At 37.2% G+C, this 22,947-nt stretch overlaps 1 protein-coding gene across 24 annotated transcripts in view; it reads right to left on the reverse strand.

The window, feature by feature from the left end:
• sif (still life) overlaps positions 1–22,947 on the reverse strand; it is a 1,051,963-nt gene that overhangs the window by 287,453 nt on the left and 741,563 nt on the right. For all 24 annotated transcript variants that reach the window (XM_070097567.1, XM_070097564.1, XM_070097583.1 and 21 more), the window contains 2 exons: positions 19,085–19,255; positions 6,566–6,752 (listed from right to left, as the gene is read on the reverse strand). In XM_070097567.1, coding sequence (XP_069953668.1) covers positions 6,566–6,752; positions 19,085–19,255 — 358 coding nt within the window. The remainder of the gene's footprint in view (positions 1–6,565; positions 6,753–19,084; positions 19,256–22,947) is intronic.

Below are 22,947 nucleotides of genomic sequence, written 5' to 3' on the forward strand. Positions count from 1 at the left end.
TACCTCTTAGCATATATATACAGAGATACCTACCTCTTAGCATATATATACAGAGATACACATCTCTTGACATATATACGTACACAGAGATACACACCTCTTAGTGTACATAACCTAAATTTAGACATGACACTACCTCCTAACCCAAATATTTCGTACAAATTACCTCTTTATCAACACAACTTGTACAGTGAGGAGAAATAGGGAAAGAACAGTTAAATAAATAAAAGTAAATAATAAAAAATGTTATTGTTTCACTGCAAGATATTGCAGTTTGATGACAGGCAGCCCAAATTGTGCAGATATGGTAAATGATTAATCTGACAGTGCCTGTGTTTAATACCAATGCAAAGACTGCAAAACTGTGATTACCCATAGAATGCATTTAGAGCTTATTAGGGTGCAGATAAGAAATAGTAAGGCAAAGACAAGCAAAGTGCTGCTAAAGCGGACTTCATGAAGAGCGTTGCACTGACACAATCTCAAGAAATTCTGACACCATAGGTACAAAAGATTAATAAGCTGTAGCTAGAAGTTATTACTAGGTCGTCTTAATAGATGTTATTATTAGGAGCTCTTGCTAGGAGGGTGACTATGGATTGTGTATACAGTTGAAATACTTTGAGAATAGGAGGAAGAAGTTGGTTTGATAGTTTTATTATATACCCCATACTCCTCCAGTGTGCAGTGGTCAAAAGGCTACAACGGCACATACTGCTCCCAGGTACTGGGCCTCAATATTTTGTTAGTAAACCCACTAAGGGTATCAATACAGGAGGGTTAATAAGCCAAAAATGCAAAGCAATATGGCTTAATTTTATTGGAAAGTGAGTTTAAACAGAGGTATAGAATTTACATAAACGAGAAACTTAGTGCACACAGTGAATAATGATGAAGTATTCTTGCAATGTGAAAACTCTCTTGAAGCTGAGCCTCTGTATGTTAATTGTAAATAGGTAAAATTTAGAGAAAGAGCTATATTGCATCTTACCCACCTCACTGCACATAGGAATAGGTATAGAAATAAGATAAATATATTTTAGTCTGTTTAAAATTTAAACCAGATTGTTAGCGTGACTCTGTAAATGGTCTAAATCAGACCGAAACATCATTGTAAGCTCCTCTCTTCTATGTGGGGGTTATTTGTGTATTGTTCCAGTCACGGTATTGTGCCTTTTTATTCTTTAGACTTACCAGTCTAAACTGAGCATTGCATTAAGTTAAAATGTTTCTTAATTAGCTAGGTGCATTTTCTTTGTCCTGAGAGTATCTCATCAAAAAACATTAATTATAGAATCTGTAAACACCTAGTCATGAAGGTTTTTGTAACTGAAGAAACTGTGACAGTAAGAAAAAAGTCATATGTACATGGTGCAAAATGCTGAAGAAATGCTTAAGAATAACTCATTCACAGTTAAAATTTAACCCTTTTGGGATTTCCGACGTACTAGTACGGCTTACGCGCTAGAGTTTTTGACGTACTTGTACGCATAAATTCTAGCGCCCTCAAATCTAGCAAGAGAAAGCTGGTAGGCCTACATATGAAAGAATGGGGCTATGTGATCAGTGTGCGCAGTATAAAAAAATCCTGCAGCACACAGTGCGTAATGAGAAAAAAAAACTGACCGTGTTTTTGGTTTAAAACCGACTTTGCACTCTATTTTCGTATGGTATTTATGGTTGTATTCTAGTTTTCCTGGTCTTATTTTATAGAATGGAAGACATATTACAGAAATTGAGATGATTTTGATTGGTTTCACAATGAAAAGTACCTTGAAATTGAGCTCACAGTAGCAGAAATGTTCAATTTTTGCCAAAGTTCAAAAGTAAACAAATCATGCCACGCGTCCAATACACGTCAACTGGTGAATTTAATATTCTTTCACAAGTGCGCTGGTATTATTTATACCATTTCTACACTAATACAGTAGTCTGTATAACAGTAAATCTTCTATTTTTTGTAAGAATAAAAATTCAAAGTGGAAAGCAAAAGAAATGTAAGAGGGGCGTGGGGATGTGACTAATGAATAGAGGAAATGTTATTTTAGTGCCAGAAATGTCTTTCTTGTTTATTCTGGACCCTATTTGGAAATTGGTACTTTTGAAATTTGTGTGAAATTGGCAAAATTGCTAAATTCTGACCACTTTATTGGATAGTTGAAATCGGTAAATGGGTGGTTTCTTGTACTCATTCGATAGAAAAAACGGAGTTCTAGCGAAATAGTTATGATTTTTGTCGACTAGTACACTGGAATTGGCCAAAAATAGGGCTCAAAGTGGGCAAAATCGCCAATGCGTAAACATCGTCAAGACCTCTAACTTCGCGAGAGCATAATTCTGTAAGTTTTACATCAAATTTCATACTTTTGGTGTCATTATGATCGGGAAAAGATTCTCTATCTTTTCATAAAATAATTTTTTTTTTTTAAATTTTGGCGACCCTGAGAACAAGTCTCTGAGAGGGCCTAGCGATCCTCAAAGGGTTAATTATACAAATAATTGCATCATGCAAAGCCAAACCAGACGAGGGAACAATTGTATTAAATTGCTAACTACAATGGTGCCAGAAAGCTGTAAGAAAATACAGAAAAGGAAGAGTTCATATGTGGACAGTAAGGCTCAGGTTTGGGCATGTAGGAAAAAAAGGGAATTATTTTTTAGTGAAAGCAGGACTTAAGGATTTATGATATCACCATGGCTGTTTAAAAGTAAAAATGTATGAAAAAGAGTAAGTGAGAAGCAGGGATGTGTGTAGTTAGGGGTTAGTGGGGGTAGGGGTTAGTGATAGTAAAATTAAAATCCAAATTTCTGTAATAGGTTAGTTGCAGATTAAAAAGTCAAAAAGAGAGTCTGTATCAAAAGTGAGACTTTCAAGGAGCACGTAAGTAAGAGTGATTGTGCTGGAGCAGTTCAGATGTTAGAATAATATATTTATAGATGGGGTCGTAAAAGGATGAACTGAATGCTAGGGTGCTGGGGAGAGGTATGGGATTAAAAGATTTTGGATTTGATACAAAGTGTGAGTTGTTACAATTGCTCTTTGCCAATGACTCAGTTTTTTGGGAGATTCTGAAGATAAGTGGCAAGAGTTCATGGTCAAATTTGGGAGAGTATGTAAAAAATTAAGAAATTTTAAAACTGAACACAGAAAAGAGAAAGGTGATGACAGACTGAAAATGAAAAAGAATGGAGTGCAGAGGAAGTATTCGGGTATATGGTAATGATCATGTCAGAAGATGAATCAATGAAAGATGAGGTGAATCATAGAACAGATGAGGAGGAAAAAAAGATAGGTGGTGTTTTGAGGCATCTGTGGAGAGAAAGTACATAGTTTATCGACACCTTCAATGAGTTTTGAGTTTTTCTACTTTCGGAGCTCAGCCATGGGCCAGGCCCAGGACGAAAAAAAAAAGGAATGTACCAGATTATTGTAGTGTCTACATTTTTTGCATGAGTGTGAGGCATGGGCTTCTAACACTACAGCAAAGAGGAGGTTGGAGGGAATGGAGATATCACGTTTGAGAACAATGTGTGGTGTGAATATATGCAGAGGGTTCAGAGTATAGGGTATAATTCAGAAGACTGAGGAAGAATTGTTGAGTTGATTTGGGCATTTAGAGGGGATAGAATGGGATAGATGACAAAGAGAGAGTATAAATCTAGGGGCAAAAGGTAGGCAGGGTAGGGATCATCCCAGGAATGACTGGAGGAGGGGGCAGAGGCAGCTCTAGCATCCAGTAGCCTTGTGTGAGCATGTCCAACAGGAGTGAAAGAAGACAAGTGTCCTTTAATGGTCATGCTGTTGTGGTGTTAGCACCTCTAGGACTTGAGTCCTAGAGGTGCAAAGGGTAGTTTCTGCACTCTGCTGATGTTGGAAGGTGATCTGAATTAAGTCAGCACAATTTTGGCAAAACAGCAATTAAGTGAATGATGGTGAATATATTTCATTTCTTGGGTCACTCTGCCAAGTTGGAAGACAGCAAGGAAAGTTTGGTCCTTGGACCCATTATTTACCTATGTAATCTTCTGACTATTATTCACTGGATAATAAAATAATAAAATTTCTTCTTTCAACAAACCGGCCATATCCAAAGCAGGGTGGCCCAAAAAGAAAAACGAGTTTCTCTTTTTAACTTTAGTAATGTATACAGGAGAAGGGTTTACTAGCCTCATGCTCCTGGCATTTTAGTCGCCTCTTACGACATGCATGGCTTATGGAGGAAGAATTCTGTTCCATTCCCCATGGAGAATATTAAAACTAACAGAGTAAAAAAAATATTTATACAATACTAGCAATAAATAATAAGAGCATGAAGAGAAATCTAGAAAGGAGTAAGGAAAAAAGAAAAATATTTCATAGACAAGTCTGACAGAGTCAAAAAATGAAGCAGAGAATTTTAAGAGGTTCTTCATCATACAGGTATACAACTGGAAAAAAAAACTCTAACTGATTTTCAAGATGGTACAAGTACAAGAGTGATTCTTGAAAAAAAATTTAAGGATTAAAACTATACCTCAGGAAGAGAAGAAAGGAAGCCAGGGAGAGAGACCACAGAGAAAAAAAAAAAAAAAAAAAAAAAAGAGAAAAAACTGAGGATCAGCTGGCAGAAAGAGAATTGTTAGGTAAAAGGACACAAGTGCAACTAATGTGACATTTTATTGTGGCAACATTTAGTTCTCCAGGAGCTTTGTCAAGCCATAAAAGCTTGACAAAGCTCCTGGAGAGCGAAACGTTACCACAATAAAATGTCACATTAGTTGCACTTGTGTCCTTTTACCTAACATATTGCTGGTAATTCTACCAACATTAATACAGAAAGAGAATTGTTTCATAAACCCTTCAGGATGATTAGGACACGAAACATCCTGGTGAAGGAGTGATGGAGGTGGCTCCTGAAGTAGCATCATGTATACTAATTATGGTAGCTCAAGAGGCTAGGAATCAATAATACCAATCACTTGTAGATAAGAGGCAGAGCCAAAATCTAAGACTTGATTCCCAATGACCAAAATTAGGCAAGAATAACAGAGTAATCACAATAGAATATGGAAGAATGTGCAAATTTGTTCCACCATTTTTTAAGCACCTATTTTTTTTTTTTTCAAGCTGAGGCACATACACACAAATATTAGAAACCATTTAAGCAACTAATTGCTTGCATAACTATTAAGATTTTTTTTTATTTACTTATCAATTTTTTCTAATGTTCAAAATTACTCCTGCGACCACATTTTCACAGACATGAATTTCCAACAATAGCCTCGATTTAAGTGACTACTGCTTGAAGATCAAGGAAATGATGCAAAAATATTATAGAAAATCTAGAGGACACCTAAAAATTATTTTAATATATTTAATAGAGGGGGAAAATAACTTTTTAGTTTTATTACCACTATAGTCACATTTGTTGTTGTCCTATTTTCAATTAATTTTATTAATTTTTAAGTATTTTCATGTTCACATGCCCACTTTCTCCTCAATTCAATCATTTGAAGCCATGATTTGTATTGTTAATGTTGTATTGTTCACCTTACCGTAACTATTTTAGTTTTGCCAGTCAACTTGATCCTTTTACATTGTCATACAAGAGATACGTATACACATATACCTGTGTAGTAATAATGTTAAAAACTATTTTCTTGCCTTTTAACACTCTTCTCTCCTTTCACCATGAATGTTCTACTCTATACTGCACTACCATGCTATTACATATTTATCCATGCATAAGGAAATATTATCTAATCCATAGCATCACTGATACAGGAGTAACAGGCCACTAATCAACTACCATATTGGTAGATGTGGTCATAACATTAAAAAAATAATTAAACTTAATATGAGATTAGAGTACTTAAAAAATTGATGTGATCATTTTACCATTTTAAGATAAACTCAAGAATACACTGTATACAAATTGTGCTCTAGTAATCACAGCTTATGAAAGACAAGACATTATTAACCTGTACTGTACATGATCTAATGATGGAATTAATCTCAAAGCACATATACATTCCCTCTGTAATCTAAGATGTATCTCTAATTATATTGAAGCAGTTTATCTTAGAGAAAACATATGAAAAACAATCATTACAATTAATTAAACTGCAAGAAAATAGCAAGGTCCATGAAAATTCCTATATAGATTTTTGTTAAAAATTTACAACAGGCACTGTAAAAAGCATTTCTTAGAAAACAGCACAAGTTGAAGTATTTTATGTCATGATGAAATATCTAATTTTACAATACAGTAAAAATTATATATGCTGTATATGAGTATAGTATATAAAAAAGAAAATGAACATGTTCTCAATTTTGAGACTGAGACCAGAAAAGGTCGCCAGAATGACATGAAGAATGAAAAAAAAAAAAAAAAGAGGGATAAAACAGAAAAAAGAAAATCATATCTCATATATCAGTACAGTAATAATGTTATGACAAGAGGCCATGATGAATAAGTTCTAGAAAACTGAAATAGGTATATTACTATTGAAAAAGGGCTATAAAAATATTTTTGAGTGATCTTGGTGGTACCAAAAAATTATGTGGAGGACAGACAATACATACCATTTTGCATGGCAGTGGAGCGATCCTCTACTCTGGATATGTAACAACAGAGCTCATCTTGCCGCTCCGAGTTCTCAATGAGCTCAGCCTCTACACTAAAGCCCCACATGTGATCTAATGAAGACCGAGACAGCTCCACTTGATACAAAATCTTGCCACAGATTTCCACTACTTCGTGGGTTGCCAACTGGAATGGATAAGACTAAGCATAAATACTAGATAAGTGCATCTGCAAAATAAGAATTTTAAATTAAAGGGAAAAAGAGAAGAGGAAGTCCGAGAAGATGGGCAGATGTGGCTCTATTAAATGATTACGTGTGACCAATAAACGAATAGTAGCATCAAGAAAAACAAGACGAATACAAAGATGTACATCTGAGAGTAATGAAGAAAAATCACACTTGCAGAATAGACTTTTACTGCTACTCTAGGTCCTTCTGTCTGAGTGACATCTGTAGCCTTTGTCCCTCAAGTCTATACAGACTCTCCTCACTTAGCAATTTACTTGTTTACCGATGACTCGGACTTACAACAGGCTCTCTGACCAGTATGCATACCTAAATAATGTATATTAGAGCTGATTTCCTCTATTCTGTTTATTACAATATACAGTACACTACTATATAAACTTTTTTTTTTTTTTTTTTCAACAAGTCGGCCATCTCCCACCGAGGCAGGGTGACCCAAAAAAGAAAGAAAATCCCCAAAAAGAAAATGCTTTCATCATCATTCAACACTTTCACCACACTCACACATAATCACTGTTTTTGCAGAGGTGCTCAGAATACGAGAGTTTAGAAGCATATACGTATAAAGATACACAACATATCCCTCCAAACTGCCAATATCCCAAACCCCTCCTTTAAAGTGCAGGCATTGTACTTCCCATTTCCAGGACCCAAGTCTGACTATATGAAAATAATCGGTTTCCTTGAATCCCTTCACTAAATATTACCCTGCTCACACTCCAACAGATCATCAGGTCCCAAGTACCATTCGTCTCCATTCACTCCTATCTAACACGCTCACGCACGCTTGCTGGAAGTCCAAGCCCCTTGCCCACAAAACCTTCTTTACCCCCTCTCTCCAACCCTTTCGAGGACGACCCCTACCTCGCCTTCCTTCCCCTATAGATTTATATGCTTTCCATGTCATTCTACTTTGGTCCATTCTCTCTAAATGACCAAACCACCTCAACAACCCCTCTTCTGCCCTCTGACTAATACTTTTATTAACTCCACACTTTTTCCTAATTTCCACACTCCGAATTTTCTGCATAATATTTACACCACACATTGCCCTTAGACAGGACATCTCCACTGCCTCCAACTGTCTCCTCGCTGCTGCATTTACCACCCAAGCTTCACACCCATATAAGAGTGTTGGTACTACTATACTTTCATACATTCCCTTCTTTGCCTCCATAGATAACGTTTTTTGACTCCACATATACCTCAATGCACCACTCACCTTTTTTCCCTCATCAATTCTATGATTAACCTCATCCTTCATAAATCCATCCGCCGACACGTCAACTCCCAAGTATCTGAAAGCATTCACTTCTTCCATACTCCTCCTCCCCAATTTGATATCCAATTTTTCTTTATCTAAATCATTTGATACCCTCATCACCTTACTCTTTTCTATGTTCACTTTCAACTTTCTACCTTTACACACATTCCCAAACTCATCCACTAACCTTTGCAATTTTTCTTTAGAATCTCCCATAAGCACAGTATCATTGGCAAAAAGTAACTGTGTTAATTCCCATTTTGAATTTGATTCCCCATAATTTAATCCCACCCCTCTCCCGAACACCCTAGCATTTACTTCTTTTACAACCCCATCTATAAATATATTAGACAACCATGGTGACATTACACATCCCTGTCTAAGACCTACTTTTACCGGGAATTAGTCTCCCTCTCTTCTACACACCCTAACCTGAGCCTCACTATCCTCATAAAAACTCTTTACAGCATTTAGTAACTTACCACCTATTCCATATACTTGCAACATCTGCCACATTGCTCCCCTAACCACTCTATCATATGCCTTTTCTAAATCCATAAATGCAATAAAAACTTCCCTACCTTTATCTAAATACTGTTCACATATATGCTTCAATGTAAACACTTGATCTACACATCCCCTACCCACTCTAAAACCTCCTTGCTCATCCGCAATCCTACATTCTGTCTTACCTCTAATTCTTTCAATTATAACCCTACCGTACACTTTTCCTGGTATACTCAATAAACTTATTCCTCTATAATTTTTACAATCTCTTTTGTCCCCTTTCCCTTTATATAAAGGGACTATACATGCTCTCCGCCAATCCCTAGGTACTTTCCCCTCTTTCATAAATTTATTAAACAAAACTACCAACCACTCCAACACTATATCCCCCCCTGCTTTTAACATTTCTGTCATGATCCCATCAGTTCCAGCTGCTTTACCCCCTTTCATTCTACGTAATGCCTCGCGTACCTCCCCCACACTTACATTCTGCTCTTCTTCACTCCTAAAAGATGGTATACCTCCCTGACCAGTGCATGAAATTACTGCCTCCCTTTCTTCCTCAACATTTAAAAGTTCCTCAAAATATTCTCGCCATCTACCTAATACCTCCCTCTCCCCATCTACTAACTCCCCTACTCCGTTTTTAACTGACAAATCCATACTTTCCCTAGGCTTTCTTAACTTGTTTAACTCACTCCAAAATTTTTTCTTATTTTCATTAAAATTTCTTGACAGTGCCTCTCCCACTCTATCATCTGCTCTCCTTTTGCACTCTCTCACCACTCTCTTCACCTTTCTTTTACTCTCCATATACTCTGCTCTTCTTATAACACTTCTGCTTTGTAAAAACCTCTCATAAGCTAACTTTTTCTCTTTTATCACACCCTTTATTTCATCATTCCACCAATCACTCCTCTTTCCACCTGCCCCCACCCTCCTATAACCACAAACTTCTGCCCCACATTCTAATACTGCATTTTTAAAACTATTCCAACCCTCTTCAACCCCCCCACTGCTCATCCTTGCACTAGCCCACCTTTCTGCCAACAGTCGCTTATATCTCCCCCGAACTTCCTCCTCCATTAGTTTATACACTTTCACCTCCCTCTTACTTGTTGTTGCCACCTTCCTCTTTTCCCATCTACCTCTTACTCTAACTGTAGCTACAACTAAATAATGATCCGATATATCAGTTGCCCCTCTATAAACGTGTACATCCTGGAGCCTACCCATCAACCTTTTATCCACCAATACATAATCTAACAAACTACTTTCATTACGTGCTACATCATAAACATTTAAAAATATACCAGAAATGTTATAAATGGTGCAAAAGTGACATTAAAACAATATCAAAGATTATTTTTATTATTATCACACTGGCCGATTCCCACCAAGGCAGGGTAGCCCGAAAAAGAAAAACTTTCACCATCATTCACTCCATCACTGTCTTGCCAGAAGGGTGCTTTACACTACAGTTTTTAAACTGCAACATTAACACCCCTCCTTCAGAGTGCAGGCACTGTACTTCCCATCTCCAGGACTCAAGTCCGGCCTGCCGGTTTCCCTGAACCCCTTCATAAATGTTACTTTGCTCACACTCCAACAGCACGTCAAGTATTAAAAACCATTCGTCTCCATTCACTCCTATCAAACACGCTCACGCACGCCTACTGGAAGTCCAAGCCCCTCGCACACAAAACCTCCTTTACCCCCTCCCTCCAACCTTTCCTAGGCCGACCCCTACCCCGCCTTCCTTCCACTACAGACTGATACATTCTTGAAGTCATTCTGTTTCGCTCCATTCTCTCCACATGTCCGAACCACCTCAACAACCCTTCCTCAGCCCTCTGGACAACAGTTTTGGTAATCCCGCACCTCCTCCTAACTTCCAAACTACGAATCCTCTGCATAATATTCACACCACACATTGCCCTCAGACATGACATCTCCACTGCCTCCAGCCTTCTCCTCGCTGCAACATTCATCACCCATGCTTCACACCCATATAAGAGTGTTGGTAAAACTATACTCTCATACATTCCCCTCTTTGCCTCCAAGGACAAAGTTCTTTGTCTCCACAGACTCCTAAGTGCACCACTCACCCTTTTCCCCTCATCAATTCTATGATCCACCTCATCCTTCATAGACCCATCTGCTGACACGTCCACTCCCAAATATCTGAATACATTCACCTCCTCCATACTCTCTCCCTCCAATCTGATATCCAATCTTTCATCACCTAATATTTTTGTTATCCTCATAACCTTACTCTTTCCTGTATTCACTTTTAATTTTCTTCTTTTGCACACCCTACCAAATTCATCCACCAATCTCTGCAACTTCTCTTCAGAATCTCCCAAGAGCACAGTGTCATCAGCAAAGAGCAACTGTGACAACTCCCACTTTATGTGTGATTCTTTATCTTTAACTCCATGCCATTGTCAAGACCCTCGCATTTACTTCTCTTACAACCCCATCTATAAATATATTAAACAACCACAGTGACATCACACATCCTTGTCTAAGGCCTACTTTTACTGGGAAATAATTTCCCTCTTTCCTATGTACTCTAACTTGAGCCTCACTATCCTCGTAAAAACTCTTCACTGCTTTCAGTAACCTACCTCCTACACCATACACCTGCAACATCTGCCACATTGCCCCCCTATCCACCCTGTCATACGCCTTTTCCAAATCCATAAATGCCACAAAGACCTCTTTAGCCTTATCTAAATACTGTTCACTTATATGTTTCACTGTAAACACCTGGTCCACACACCCCCTACCTTTCCTAAAGCCTCCTTGTTCATCTGCTATCCTATTCTCCGTCTTACTTTTAATTCTTTCAATAATAACTCTACCATACACTTTACCAGGTATACTCAACAGACTTATCCCCCTATAATTTTTGCACTCTCTTTTGTCCCCTTTGCCTTTATACAAAGGAACTATGCATGCTCTCTGCCAATCCCTAGGTACCTTACCCTCTTCCATACATTTATTAAATAATTGCACCAACCACTCCAAAACTATATCCCCACCTGCTTTTAACATTTCTATCTTTATCCCATCAATCCCAGCTGCCTTGCCCCCTTTCGTTTTACCTACTGCCTCACGAACTTCCCCCACACTCACAACTGGATCTTCCTCACTCCTACAAGATGTTATTCCTCCTTGCCCTATACACGAAATCACAGCTTCCCTATCTTCATCAACATTTAACAATTCCTCAAAATATTCCCTCCATCTTCCCAATACCTCTAACTCTCCATTTAATAACTCTCCTCTCCTATTTTTAACTGACAAATCCATTTGTTCTCTAGGCTTCCTTAACTTGTTAATCTCACTCCAAAACTTTTTCTTATTTTCAACAAAATTTGTTGATAACATCTCACCCACTCTCTCATTTGCTCTCTTTTTACATTGCTTCACCACTCTCTTAACCTCTCTCTTTTTCTCCATATACTCTTCCCTCCTTGCATCACTTCTACTTTGTAAAAACTTCTCATATGCTAACTTTTTCTCCCTTACTACTCTCTTTAGTAAGGGAGAAAAAGTTAGCATATGAGATGGATGGATGACATAAATCCACTACCATTATAGTATGCTCCTCACTTAGTGACGAATCTGTTTACCGTGATCTTAGGAACGGAACTCCGTTGTTAAGTGAGGAGAGGCTGTACACCATGTCTAGTATCTTTTGCCCCTTACTCAATGGTCCAATCTTCATAATCTTGAATTTTCTGGGGGTTGAATTCTGACCAATATTGCAGTACATGTATTATATTTTTTGACAATTCATGGATAATCTTTAATTTTTAATTAATGAAATTATTACAACAATGATGTTGAAATTTGTATATATGAGATACAGTTCTTGGTACTAATTTCCTGTCAGTGACATTAGTTAATACGGAGATTATTAAGACAGGATTTACTTCTCTGAGATTCTTTTGTAGATGTTCCAACATAACTCACACCAACAATTGAAGTCAATAGATTTCTAAAGTATATCTTACAGAGCAAGTGAATCTTAGGACATCTTCATTGAAGTTGTTTTGATCATGAGATCCTGATCACTTCAAAAACATGAGTATAAGAGAACACAGGCTAGAGAATGTAGTAGTAAAGTAGTAGTCAAGTGCAGGGTGCCAGAAGTGGAGAAGATTTTATCTTATGGCTTTATAATGTGGCAGTCTCAGGAAAGCATATTCTAAGATATAGGCCAAGGTGGAAATTTTGCAGTTGCCAGTATTTTACAGATGTATCTGTGTATTTCCGTCAAGTTGTCGGCAGTTAGTTGCCTTCTTACTACACATCTTAGTGTTTTCAGTTACCTAGGGCCTAGTAGTCAGGTCAAACTGATTAGCAATCATCCATCACGAATGTAACAGAGCACCAACAACCTACATGACTTCCACTCCTGCCTGCCACAAAGCTGACTAATAATCCTCTCACTTAAATTTACCATAGCTTCACCAAATTATTAGAAAACTATATTCATGGGAAAGAGATAAATCCATTGGGAGTCCAACAGTGCTTAGGGAATGGGAAGTAATCAGATTTTATCTAAGGAAGAGGAGGGTAGTTCTAATTCCTTGAATCAATAGTCCTTCAACTTCAATGCACCCTCCATAACTATTTTTATTTTTCATGGATTAATTATTTACCGTGTTGTCTAGCTTTTTTTTATAATGCATTTCCATCCATTCCATGTAAAAGCCTTGATCTCTGCCCCATGAAAGTGCATGATGAGGGTAATCATGATGATGATAATGAATGGAATAGACCTGACAAAATAAATCAGCTCAGTAAATGCAGGAACAATGTGGCAGCACACTCAAAGGGCAAGACCCTCAAAACTTATACATTAGATTGCCCAGTGATACAAATACACTTTATAACTGAGGCAAGATGACCCAAAAAAGAAGAGACAAAAGTTTTTCTTCTTTTTACATTTAGTAATGTATAAAAGAGAAGGGGTTACTAGCCCCTAAAGCCTGGAATTTGAGTCGCCTCTTACGACACACACAACTTACCGAGGAAGGATTTATCTCCGCTACCCCACACCCTATAATGTAAGAATAAATATATATACATATTTTGGGGGATAAGCAATCTCTCTTAAACCTATATAAGAACATAAGAACATAAGAAAGAAGGAACACTGCAACAGGCCTACTGACCCATGCGGAGCAGGTCCATGTCCCCATTCCCGGATTAGACCAATGACCCATCCCCCCCGGATTAGCCCAATGACCCACCCAGTCTGATCATCTCCACTCAAGGATGGAGCACTGCACCAGACCCAGCAGGCAGCACAAGCTAGTCAGGTCCAACTCACACCCACCCAAACCCACTCATGTATTTATCTAACCTATTTTTAAAACTACACAACGTTTTAGCCTCAATAACTGTACTCGGGAGTTTGTTCCACTCATCCACAACTCTATTACCAAACCAGTGCTTTCCTATATCCTTTCTGAATCTGAATTTTTCCAACTTGAAACCACTGCTGTGAGTCCTGTCTTGGCTGGAAATTTTCAGCACGCTATTTACATCCCCTTTATTTATTCCTGTTTTCCATTTACACACCTCGATCATATCCCCCTAATTCTATGCCTTTTGAGAGAGTGCAGATTCAGGGTCCTCAGTCTATCCTCATAGGGAAGATTTCTGATACATGGGATCATCTTTGTCATCCTCCTCTGTACGTTTTCCAGAGCATTTATATCCATTCTGTAATACGGTGACCAGAACTGAGCAGCATAATCTAAATGAGGCCTAACCAAGGATATGTAGAGTTGAAGAACAACCTGAGGACTTCTATTATTTGTACTTCTAGATATGAAGCCAAGAATTCTGTTAGCTTTATTGCGAACACTAATGCACTGTTGTCTTGGTTTTAAATTACTGCTAACCAAAACTCCTAAATCCTTTTCGCAATCAGTAGTATTAAGATCTACATTATTTAGTTTATATGTGGCATGGTTATTTACCTGTCCAACATTTAGAACTTTGCATTTGTCAATATTAAACTGCATCTGCCACTTCTCCGACCATTGCATCAGTCTATTCAAATCATCCTGGAGTGCTCTAGTGTCCTCATTAGAATGAATTGGACGGCCTATTTTGGTGTATGGACATAAAGATGGAATCATATTTTGTCACCCACTGAAATTAATATTTCAACAAGTCTAAGACAACAGAGAAGAATGTATTGGAGGAAAATTAATAATAACAGAATATGTAGTGCTCTTCCTAGGTAGTAGGTTGGTAAACAGCAACCTCCCAGGGAGGTACTACCGTCCTGCCAAGTGAGTGTACAACGAAAACCTGTAATTGTTTTACATGATGGTAGGATTGCTGGTGTCTTTTGTCTGTCTCATAAACATGCAAGATTTCAGGTATGTCTTGCTACTTCTACTTGCACTTAGGTCACACTACACATACATGTACAAGCATATATATACACACCCCTCCGGGTATTCTTCTATTTTCTTTCTAGTTCTTGTTCTTGTTTATTTCCTCTTATCTCCATGGGGAAGTGGAACAGAATTCTTCCTCTGTAAGCCATGCGGGTTGTAAGAGGCGACTAAAATGCCGGGAGCAAGGGGCTAGTAACCCCTTCTCCCGTATAAATTACTAAATTTAAAAGAGAAACTTTCGTTTTTCTTTTTGGGCCACCCTGCCTTGGTGGGATACGGCCAGTGTGTTGAAAAAAAGATGTAGTGCTCTTGATCCAAGGAACTAGAGGCACAATTATCTTCCTTGGATCAAGCTAGATTATCTTCCAAGTCATTGAATGACCTTAATGGATTTAGAATTTTAGTGCTCACCCTGCATGTAATAATGTGTAAGATACTTCAGAGTATTTAATTATGCTAAAGAGTATTATTATAATTATTATATTCAAGAAAAAGTTCAAAATCCATAGGGATTATACAGCTTGAATCCACGAGATACACATCTCCAATTCCTTGGATCAGGAACTATTCACCAGCAGGCATCAAAGCACCCCACTGTAGGATAATAATAGCAAGAGAACATTTATGAAGGGATTCCGAGACACCAGTTAGCCAGGCTTGAGTCCTGGAAGTTGCAAGTACAATGCCTACACTCTGAAGGAGAGGTGGGAATACTGCAATTTGGAAGGGCATCTGAGCTAATGTCGGCAGACCTCTTGCAAGACAGTGATAGAGTGAGTGATGGTGAAAGTGCTTCTATGTTTCTTGGTTCACCCTAACTCCAGAATCAAGTCATCTCCTATGAGGTGAAAGATGTGTACAGCAAGACTGATGAGTATTAATATCTACAGTATGGATAAGATATAAGAAAATCTCTGATGACAGGACTCCTCATGGGAGGTGCCTTGATGAGAATGGAGTCTTAAACACTGTCAAAGGTGATGTGGAAGATCTTAAAGATGTTGCGGGGGAGGGGATTCACTAGTAGAAGCAAGAACAACTTCATCAATTAACTACTAGTTATGAGTGAGAAGGGTTGGATTCCAGAGGGACCCTCCCAGCATGGGCCAGAAGGACTGCTTCAATGCTGCTCAATTCTTGCCTTCTTGCTTCTACTAGTAAACCCCATTCCCTGCAAGGTCTCTGCGGTGTCCTGATGCTGTTGAGGCAGCCTTCACCAAGGTAACTAGACTTATTCTCCCCTTCCTAGGACTGAACCTGAATGCCTCCCATTCCCAGGGACTATATAACTTAAGTCTTTAGCACTTTCCTCTGATTAAAATAATAACAAATCAAATGATTAGTAATTCCATATTTGCTTTACAGCAGAAATGTTTCATGTTCATTTCGCCTGCTTTTAAATTAACTGCAATTTATATATTTTTTAACACACCATCTGTCTCCCACCAAGGTAGTGACCCACAAAAAAAAAAAAAAAAAAGGAACATTCACTGTCATTCATTCAGCCTCTGTCTTGCCACAACAACAGTAACATGAGTACAAAAAACAATAAGAGATTGTTAAATTGGATAATCATTAACTTCTTACTAAGTTACAAATGTGTTTTAGACTAATTCAGGCATTTTGATTTTGAATCTAAAATCAGAATTAACCCAACATGTAAGGATTTTTAGATATAGAAATATTGGAAATGAAATTTTCATATATTTTAAGTACTGCTGATGAGCTGGGACAAATGAACAGCTTGAAAATACGTATGTCAATTACTGGATTTTGCAGCACATACGATGCACTGTCATTAAGGACACACCTAAATTTACTAAATATCCCTTGTTTATTTATTTTTTTAATCGTTCTCATTGTTAACTTTTTCAGGGTCCAGAGGCCAAATTTCAAAGTGTGCACCAGGGTCCAAGAATTTTCAAGAAAAGCTTTTGTTATTTTTCTTATGAAATGGTAGAGAATCTTTTTCTGAAGGTAATAAAACAAAAAGTACGAAATTTGATGAAAAACTGACAAAATTATGCTCACGCAAATTTTGATGTGTCAGTGATATTTACGCAGTGCTGATTTTGCCGATTTTAACTCTCATTTTAGGCCAATTACATTATTCCAGTCAACCAAATTCTTAGCTATTTCACTAGTATTACTTCTATTCTATCGATTGAGCACAAGAAATCACCATGTCAACTGTATCAACTACAAAATAAAGTGATCGGAAATTGGTAATTTGGCCAATTTAATGCGAAGTTCAAAATATTCCAATTTCAAAATAGGGTCCAGAATAAACAATGCAGACATTCCTGGCACTAAACTAACATTTCCTCTGTTCATTAGTTACGTTTTGAGGGTTTACAAATGAATTCCATTTTTATTTTTTATTCAAACCAAAAAATAGAAGATTTACTGTTATGCAATATTGTAATAATTGTATAAATAATATCAGCACATTTGTGAACATATATAAGATCCACCCGCTGGCGTGTATTAGATGTGTGAGGTCATTTGTTTATTCTTGAACATTGGCAAAAATTTAACATTTCCGCTATTTTGAGCTCAGTTTCAAGCCATTTCCATTACTAAAACCAATCAAAATCATCTCTATTTCTGTAATATATCTTCCATTCTATCAAATGAGACCAAGAAATTGCAAATACAACTATAAAAAATGTATGAAAAAACACTGCAAAGTCACTGTTTTAATCGAAAATTGTAGTCTCGTTTTTTTTCTCTCATTATGCACTGTGTGCTGCAGGATTTGTTTTATGTGGTGCGCACATACCACATAGATGTATTCTCTCTTATCTAGGCCCAAATTTACCGCTTTCAGCTTATCAGAGTGAGCTGAGCTCATGGCATAGATCTACGATTTGGACCCTCAACTCAAAGCTGTAGAAGTATGGCACGGACCTTGAAAGGGTTAAATGGCCTTATTCGTAACTCCCAAGCTGGACCTCAAACCTGACCTTCACCATGTATGACATGGTGATTTTGAGGGTCAGATTTCAGAAAAAAAGAAGAGCAAGTCTTACAAGCTGCAAAATATGATATGTAATGTGCTTTATTTTTTTAATAAAAATTGTCCAAGAATATATATTCTGTAACTAAAAATACTGATGTTCAGAGTCAATTCTGACTTCAGATTTGGAATCAGCACACATATAAATTAGTGAAGAATACACTTGTTTACCTCAGTAGCAAACTTTTGCTGCTGTTGGACAGCATTGGTCACACCTTTGCTAGACATATGACTACTATACATGCAATTGTAATTACTGGTAATTTTTTAATTTATAAGTACTCATTATTTTCCTAAATACATTTGTGAACTGATTTAATGCAAAGAACTAGAAACACTACTACATTTCATTATAATAACTGATATAATGGTCCAAAATAATGCTGATTATATTACATGAAAAAAGTTAACACAGTAAAATAAAGGGCACACATTACCTCAATAAATTATGATATATTTATTCCAGAAATTACAGTCTGAGTGCCCAGTTAATCAGTTAATCTCAGAATTATTTTTAAATAATTTCCTTTACAGCTTAGGTATTCTTTGAACTGCGGTGTACAACTCATGAAACTGTCATAACATGAATGCAAACAAACCACGAAATGGACAGGAATTGAACCCACAGCATAAAATGAACTTCTAAAAGGCTACAACTTGTGTGCACCTCTGCATCACACCTCTGCCTGGATGAATCTCATTAGGCCTCCATGGTACAGTGGATAGCACACTGGCCTATAAGCTTTAGCACTGGCTTGGCAAGTATTTGATCCCCATCCCTTCCGAGAGTTGTTTACAATTGCATTATTTTGATCTCGGGAATTGGAGATTTGCTTGTAACATTTTTTTGGATAAAGATTTGAATTTGAATGAGCTGAAAACAAAGTAATTATTAAAACATCAACATTTTTTGTACATCTATAAACAGGTAAAGTTCTTGAATAACCATTAAGAACCTACACAATTGTTGGATAACAACTAAGAACATACAAAATACTAGAATAACTAAGAACCTACACAGTTCTAGAATAACTACTAAGAACCTACATAGTTCTCTATGAGGTCAGTTCGATGTGGAACAAAATAGTTAGTCTCTTCCAGCTCTCGTCGCTTTTTAACACGAACAAAGTGTTCCATGGGGTTGAGGTTCTTGCGTCCACAGGCTGCCACCAGGAACTCCTCTACACTCATGGAGTCCTTCAGGCTGATGCTCACTATCTGAGGTTCAGAGTAAATGATAATGAATATCACAAAGCGCTAGTTTGAAAATCATAGGGCTAAATTTTTTTTACGTACAGTAGCAAAAAATTATAGACAACAATAAGAAAAAACAATATAAACCAGTAACTTTGTGACAACTGTACAAAAATGTGCAAAATTTTTATATATATATTTAAAGTACCTTATTAATGGACCTTTAACCCCTTCAGGGTCCAAGGCCCAAATCTGAAGTGGTGCCCCAGTGTCCAAGAATTTTCAAAAAAAAAATTTGTTATTTTTTCTTATGAAATGGTAGAGAATCTTTTTGTGAAGGTAATAAAGCAAAAAGTATGAAAATTGATGGAAAATTGACGAAATTATGCTCTCGCGAATTTTGATGTGTCAACGATATTTACGAATCGGCGGTTTTGCCAACTTTGACTCCCATTTTAGGCCAATTACATTATTCCAGCCAACCAAATTCTTAGCTATTTCACTAGTATTACTTCTATTCTATCGATTGAGCACAAGAAATCAGCAAGTCAACTGTTTCAACTACAAATTAAAGCGATCGGAAATTGTTAATTTGGCCAATTTAACACAAAAGTTCAAAATATTCCAATTTCAAAATAGGGTCCAGAATAAACAATGTAGGTATTCCTGGAACTAAACTAACATTTCCTCTGTTCATTAGTTACGTTTTGAGGCTTTACAAATAAATTCCATTTTGATTTTTTATTCACATAATGAATTTTTATTCACACCAAAAAATAGAAGATTTACTGTTATGCAATACTGCAATAATTGTATAAATATCATCACCATATTTGTGAATGTATATTAGACCCACCAGCTGGCGTGTATTAGACGTGTGAGGTCGTTTGTTTACTCTTGAACATCGGCAAAAATTTAACATTTCTGCTACTTTGAGCTCAGTTTCAAGCCATTTCCAGTGCTAAAACCAATCAAAATCATCTCTATTTCTGTAATATGTCTTCCATTCTATCAATTGAGACCAAGAAATCGCAAATACAACTATAAAAAACATATGAAAAAACACTGCAAAGTTGCTGTTTTAATCGAAAAATCATGATTTCAGTTTTTTCTCTCATTATATACAGTGTGCTGCAGGATCTGTTTTATGTGGTGCACACATACCACATAGATGTATTCGCTCATATCTAGGCCCAAATGTACCACTCACAGTTTATCAGAGTGAGCTGAGCTCATGACGTAGATCTACGGTTTGGACCCTGAACGTAAAGCCGTAGATCTACGGGACGGACCCTGAAAGGGTTTATAGCTTAAAAGATTTACAGTGTTTCTTCACAGTCAAAAAATAAGAGCTGCATATGTTACTATCACAGATTTATGAAATACATACAGGATAAAGTGCTGATATATAAAACAAATCAATACAGTTTTATTTATAAATTTAATACTGTAACATGTTTACATTGCAAGTTATCAAATGTAATACTAATGAAATTTTATTTTTGTTATAAAATTACATGTGGAAGAAAGGTATTGCACACCATAACATGCAGTATATTTGTGTAAAATAATCCTCTGTCCATCTCACATGCCAATTCTTATTAGAAAGCTCCCTAAGGTACAGTGCCTTGGCTGGCCTATGGGAGAGTTTCACTGTTGATGTAAATAATCTCAGATGTGGCCAGTTGCCATGTGTATTCATCCAATACCAACTCATCAGTGTGTTACTTAACTAATTTATCTTTTCATCACCCAAGATGAATACTAGTAATACTGGAGGTGCCATGGAGGAACTCTGAGTTTCAAAAAAAAAAAATATGAGGTAATAGTAGTGTGTAGTGAAGGTGGGAGGCAGTGAATTCTAGCAACCTGTAACTGCACTGCAATTATAATAGGAGGCAGTGAATTCTAGCAACCTGTAACTGCACTGCAATTATAATAGGAGGCAGTGAATTCTAGCAACCTGTAACTGCACTGCAATTATAATAGGAGGCAGTGAATTCTAGCAACCTGTAACTGCACTGCAATTATAATAGGAGGCAGTGAATTCTAGCAACCTGTAACTGCACTGCAATTATAATAGGAGGCAGTGAATTCTAGCAACCTGTAACTGCACTGCAATTATAATAGGAGGCAGTGAATTCTAGCAACCTGTAACTGCACTGCAATTATAATAGGAGGCAGTGAATTCTAGCAACCTGTAACTGCACTGCAATTATAATAGGAGGCAGTGAATTCTAGCAACCTGTAACTGCACTGCAATTATAATAGGAGGCAGTGAATTCTAGCAACCTGTAACTGCACTGCAATTATAATAGGAGGCAGTGAATTCTAGCAACCTGTAACTGCACTGCAATTATAATAGGAGGCAGTGAATTCTAGCAACCTGTAACTGCACTGCAATTATAATAGGAGGCAGTGAATTCTAGCAACCTGTAACTGCACTGCAATTATGCATTTCTGTGCCTTTAGCAGTCATTTATTTCCCTAAGTTGTATTTATATCATTGTTGAATATGTTGGCAAGTGTTGATAAACTGTGAAAAATGTACTAAACAAGGAAGTTATGTAGTGAAGTTATGATATTCACTGACACAGCAGCTGGTGTTGCTGTGTTTGGGGAGCTACGAGACACCACAGCAGAGCTGTACTGACCCTTGCCCAGTCTCTGGGGAAGGACTGCCTTGCCCATCCTCTGTGGAGAAAATACATACCAAACTGATTCAACAGCTGGCTTCCTCCAAACCTTAAAAATTGTACATGAGGGTGGTAGCTGATGGTGTTAGGCAAAGGTGCTAGTGGCTCATACTGCCTGCCACATGTTTGTACAGGTAATGTACAGGGTCACATTAACCAATTCCACATTCACTTGCATATCAACAAGTAGCAACAACCAGAGAAAATGAAGGTAATTTATATGGCTTTTTTATAGGTTCCAACGATATAACCCTATTTTTCAAATATTTTCTCCAGTTCAAGTAACACAGATTTTATGTAACTATAATGTTATGTGAGAGACTACTGTGTGTAATATAATATTGTATAAATTTAATACTATGTCAATTTAATGCTACACTAATTTAATATTACATATATTTACTACACCTAGGTAGTAGGTTGGTAGACAGCAACCGCCCAGGGAGGTACTACCATCCTGCCAAGTGAGTGTAAAATGAAAGCCTGTAATTGTTTTACATGATGGTAGGATTGCTGGTGTCCTTTTTTCTGTCTCATAAACATGCAAGATTTCAGGTACGTCTTGCTACTTCTTCTTACACTTAGGTCACACTACACATACATGTACAAGCATATATATATATACACACACACCCCTCTGGTTTTTTCTATTTTCTTACTAGTTCTTGTTCTTGTTTATTTCCTGTTATCTCCATGAGGAAGTGGATCAGAATTCTTCCTCCGTAAGCCATGCGTGTTGTAAGAGGCGACTAAAATGCCAGGAGCAAGTAACCCCTTCTCCTGTATATATTACTAAATGTAAAAGGAGAAACTTTCGTTTTTCCTTTTGGGCCACCCCGCCTCAGTGGGATACGGCTGATGTGTTGAAAGAAAGATGAAAGAAACATGCAAGATTTCAGGTACGTCTTGCTACTTCTACTTACACTTAGGTCACACTACACATACATGTACAAGCATATATATACACACTCCTCTGGGTTTTCTGCTATTTTCTTTCTAGTTCTTGTTCTTGTTTATTTC

Source organism: Cherax quadricarinatus, chromosome 58 (assembly GCF_038502225.1).
Source record: "Cherax quadricarinatus isolate ZL_2023a chromosome 58, ASM3850222v1, whole genome shotgun sequence".
Classification (NCBI taxonomy): Eukaryota; Metazoa; Arthropoda; class Malacostraca; order Decapoda; family Parastacidae; genus Cherax; species Cherax quadricarinatus.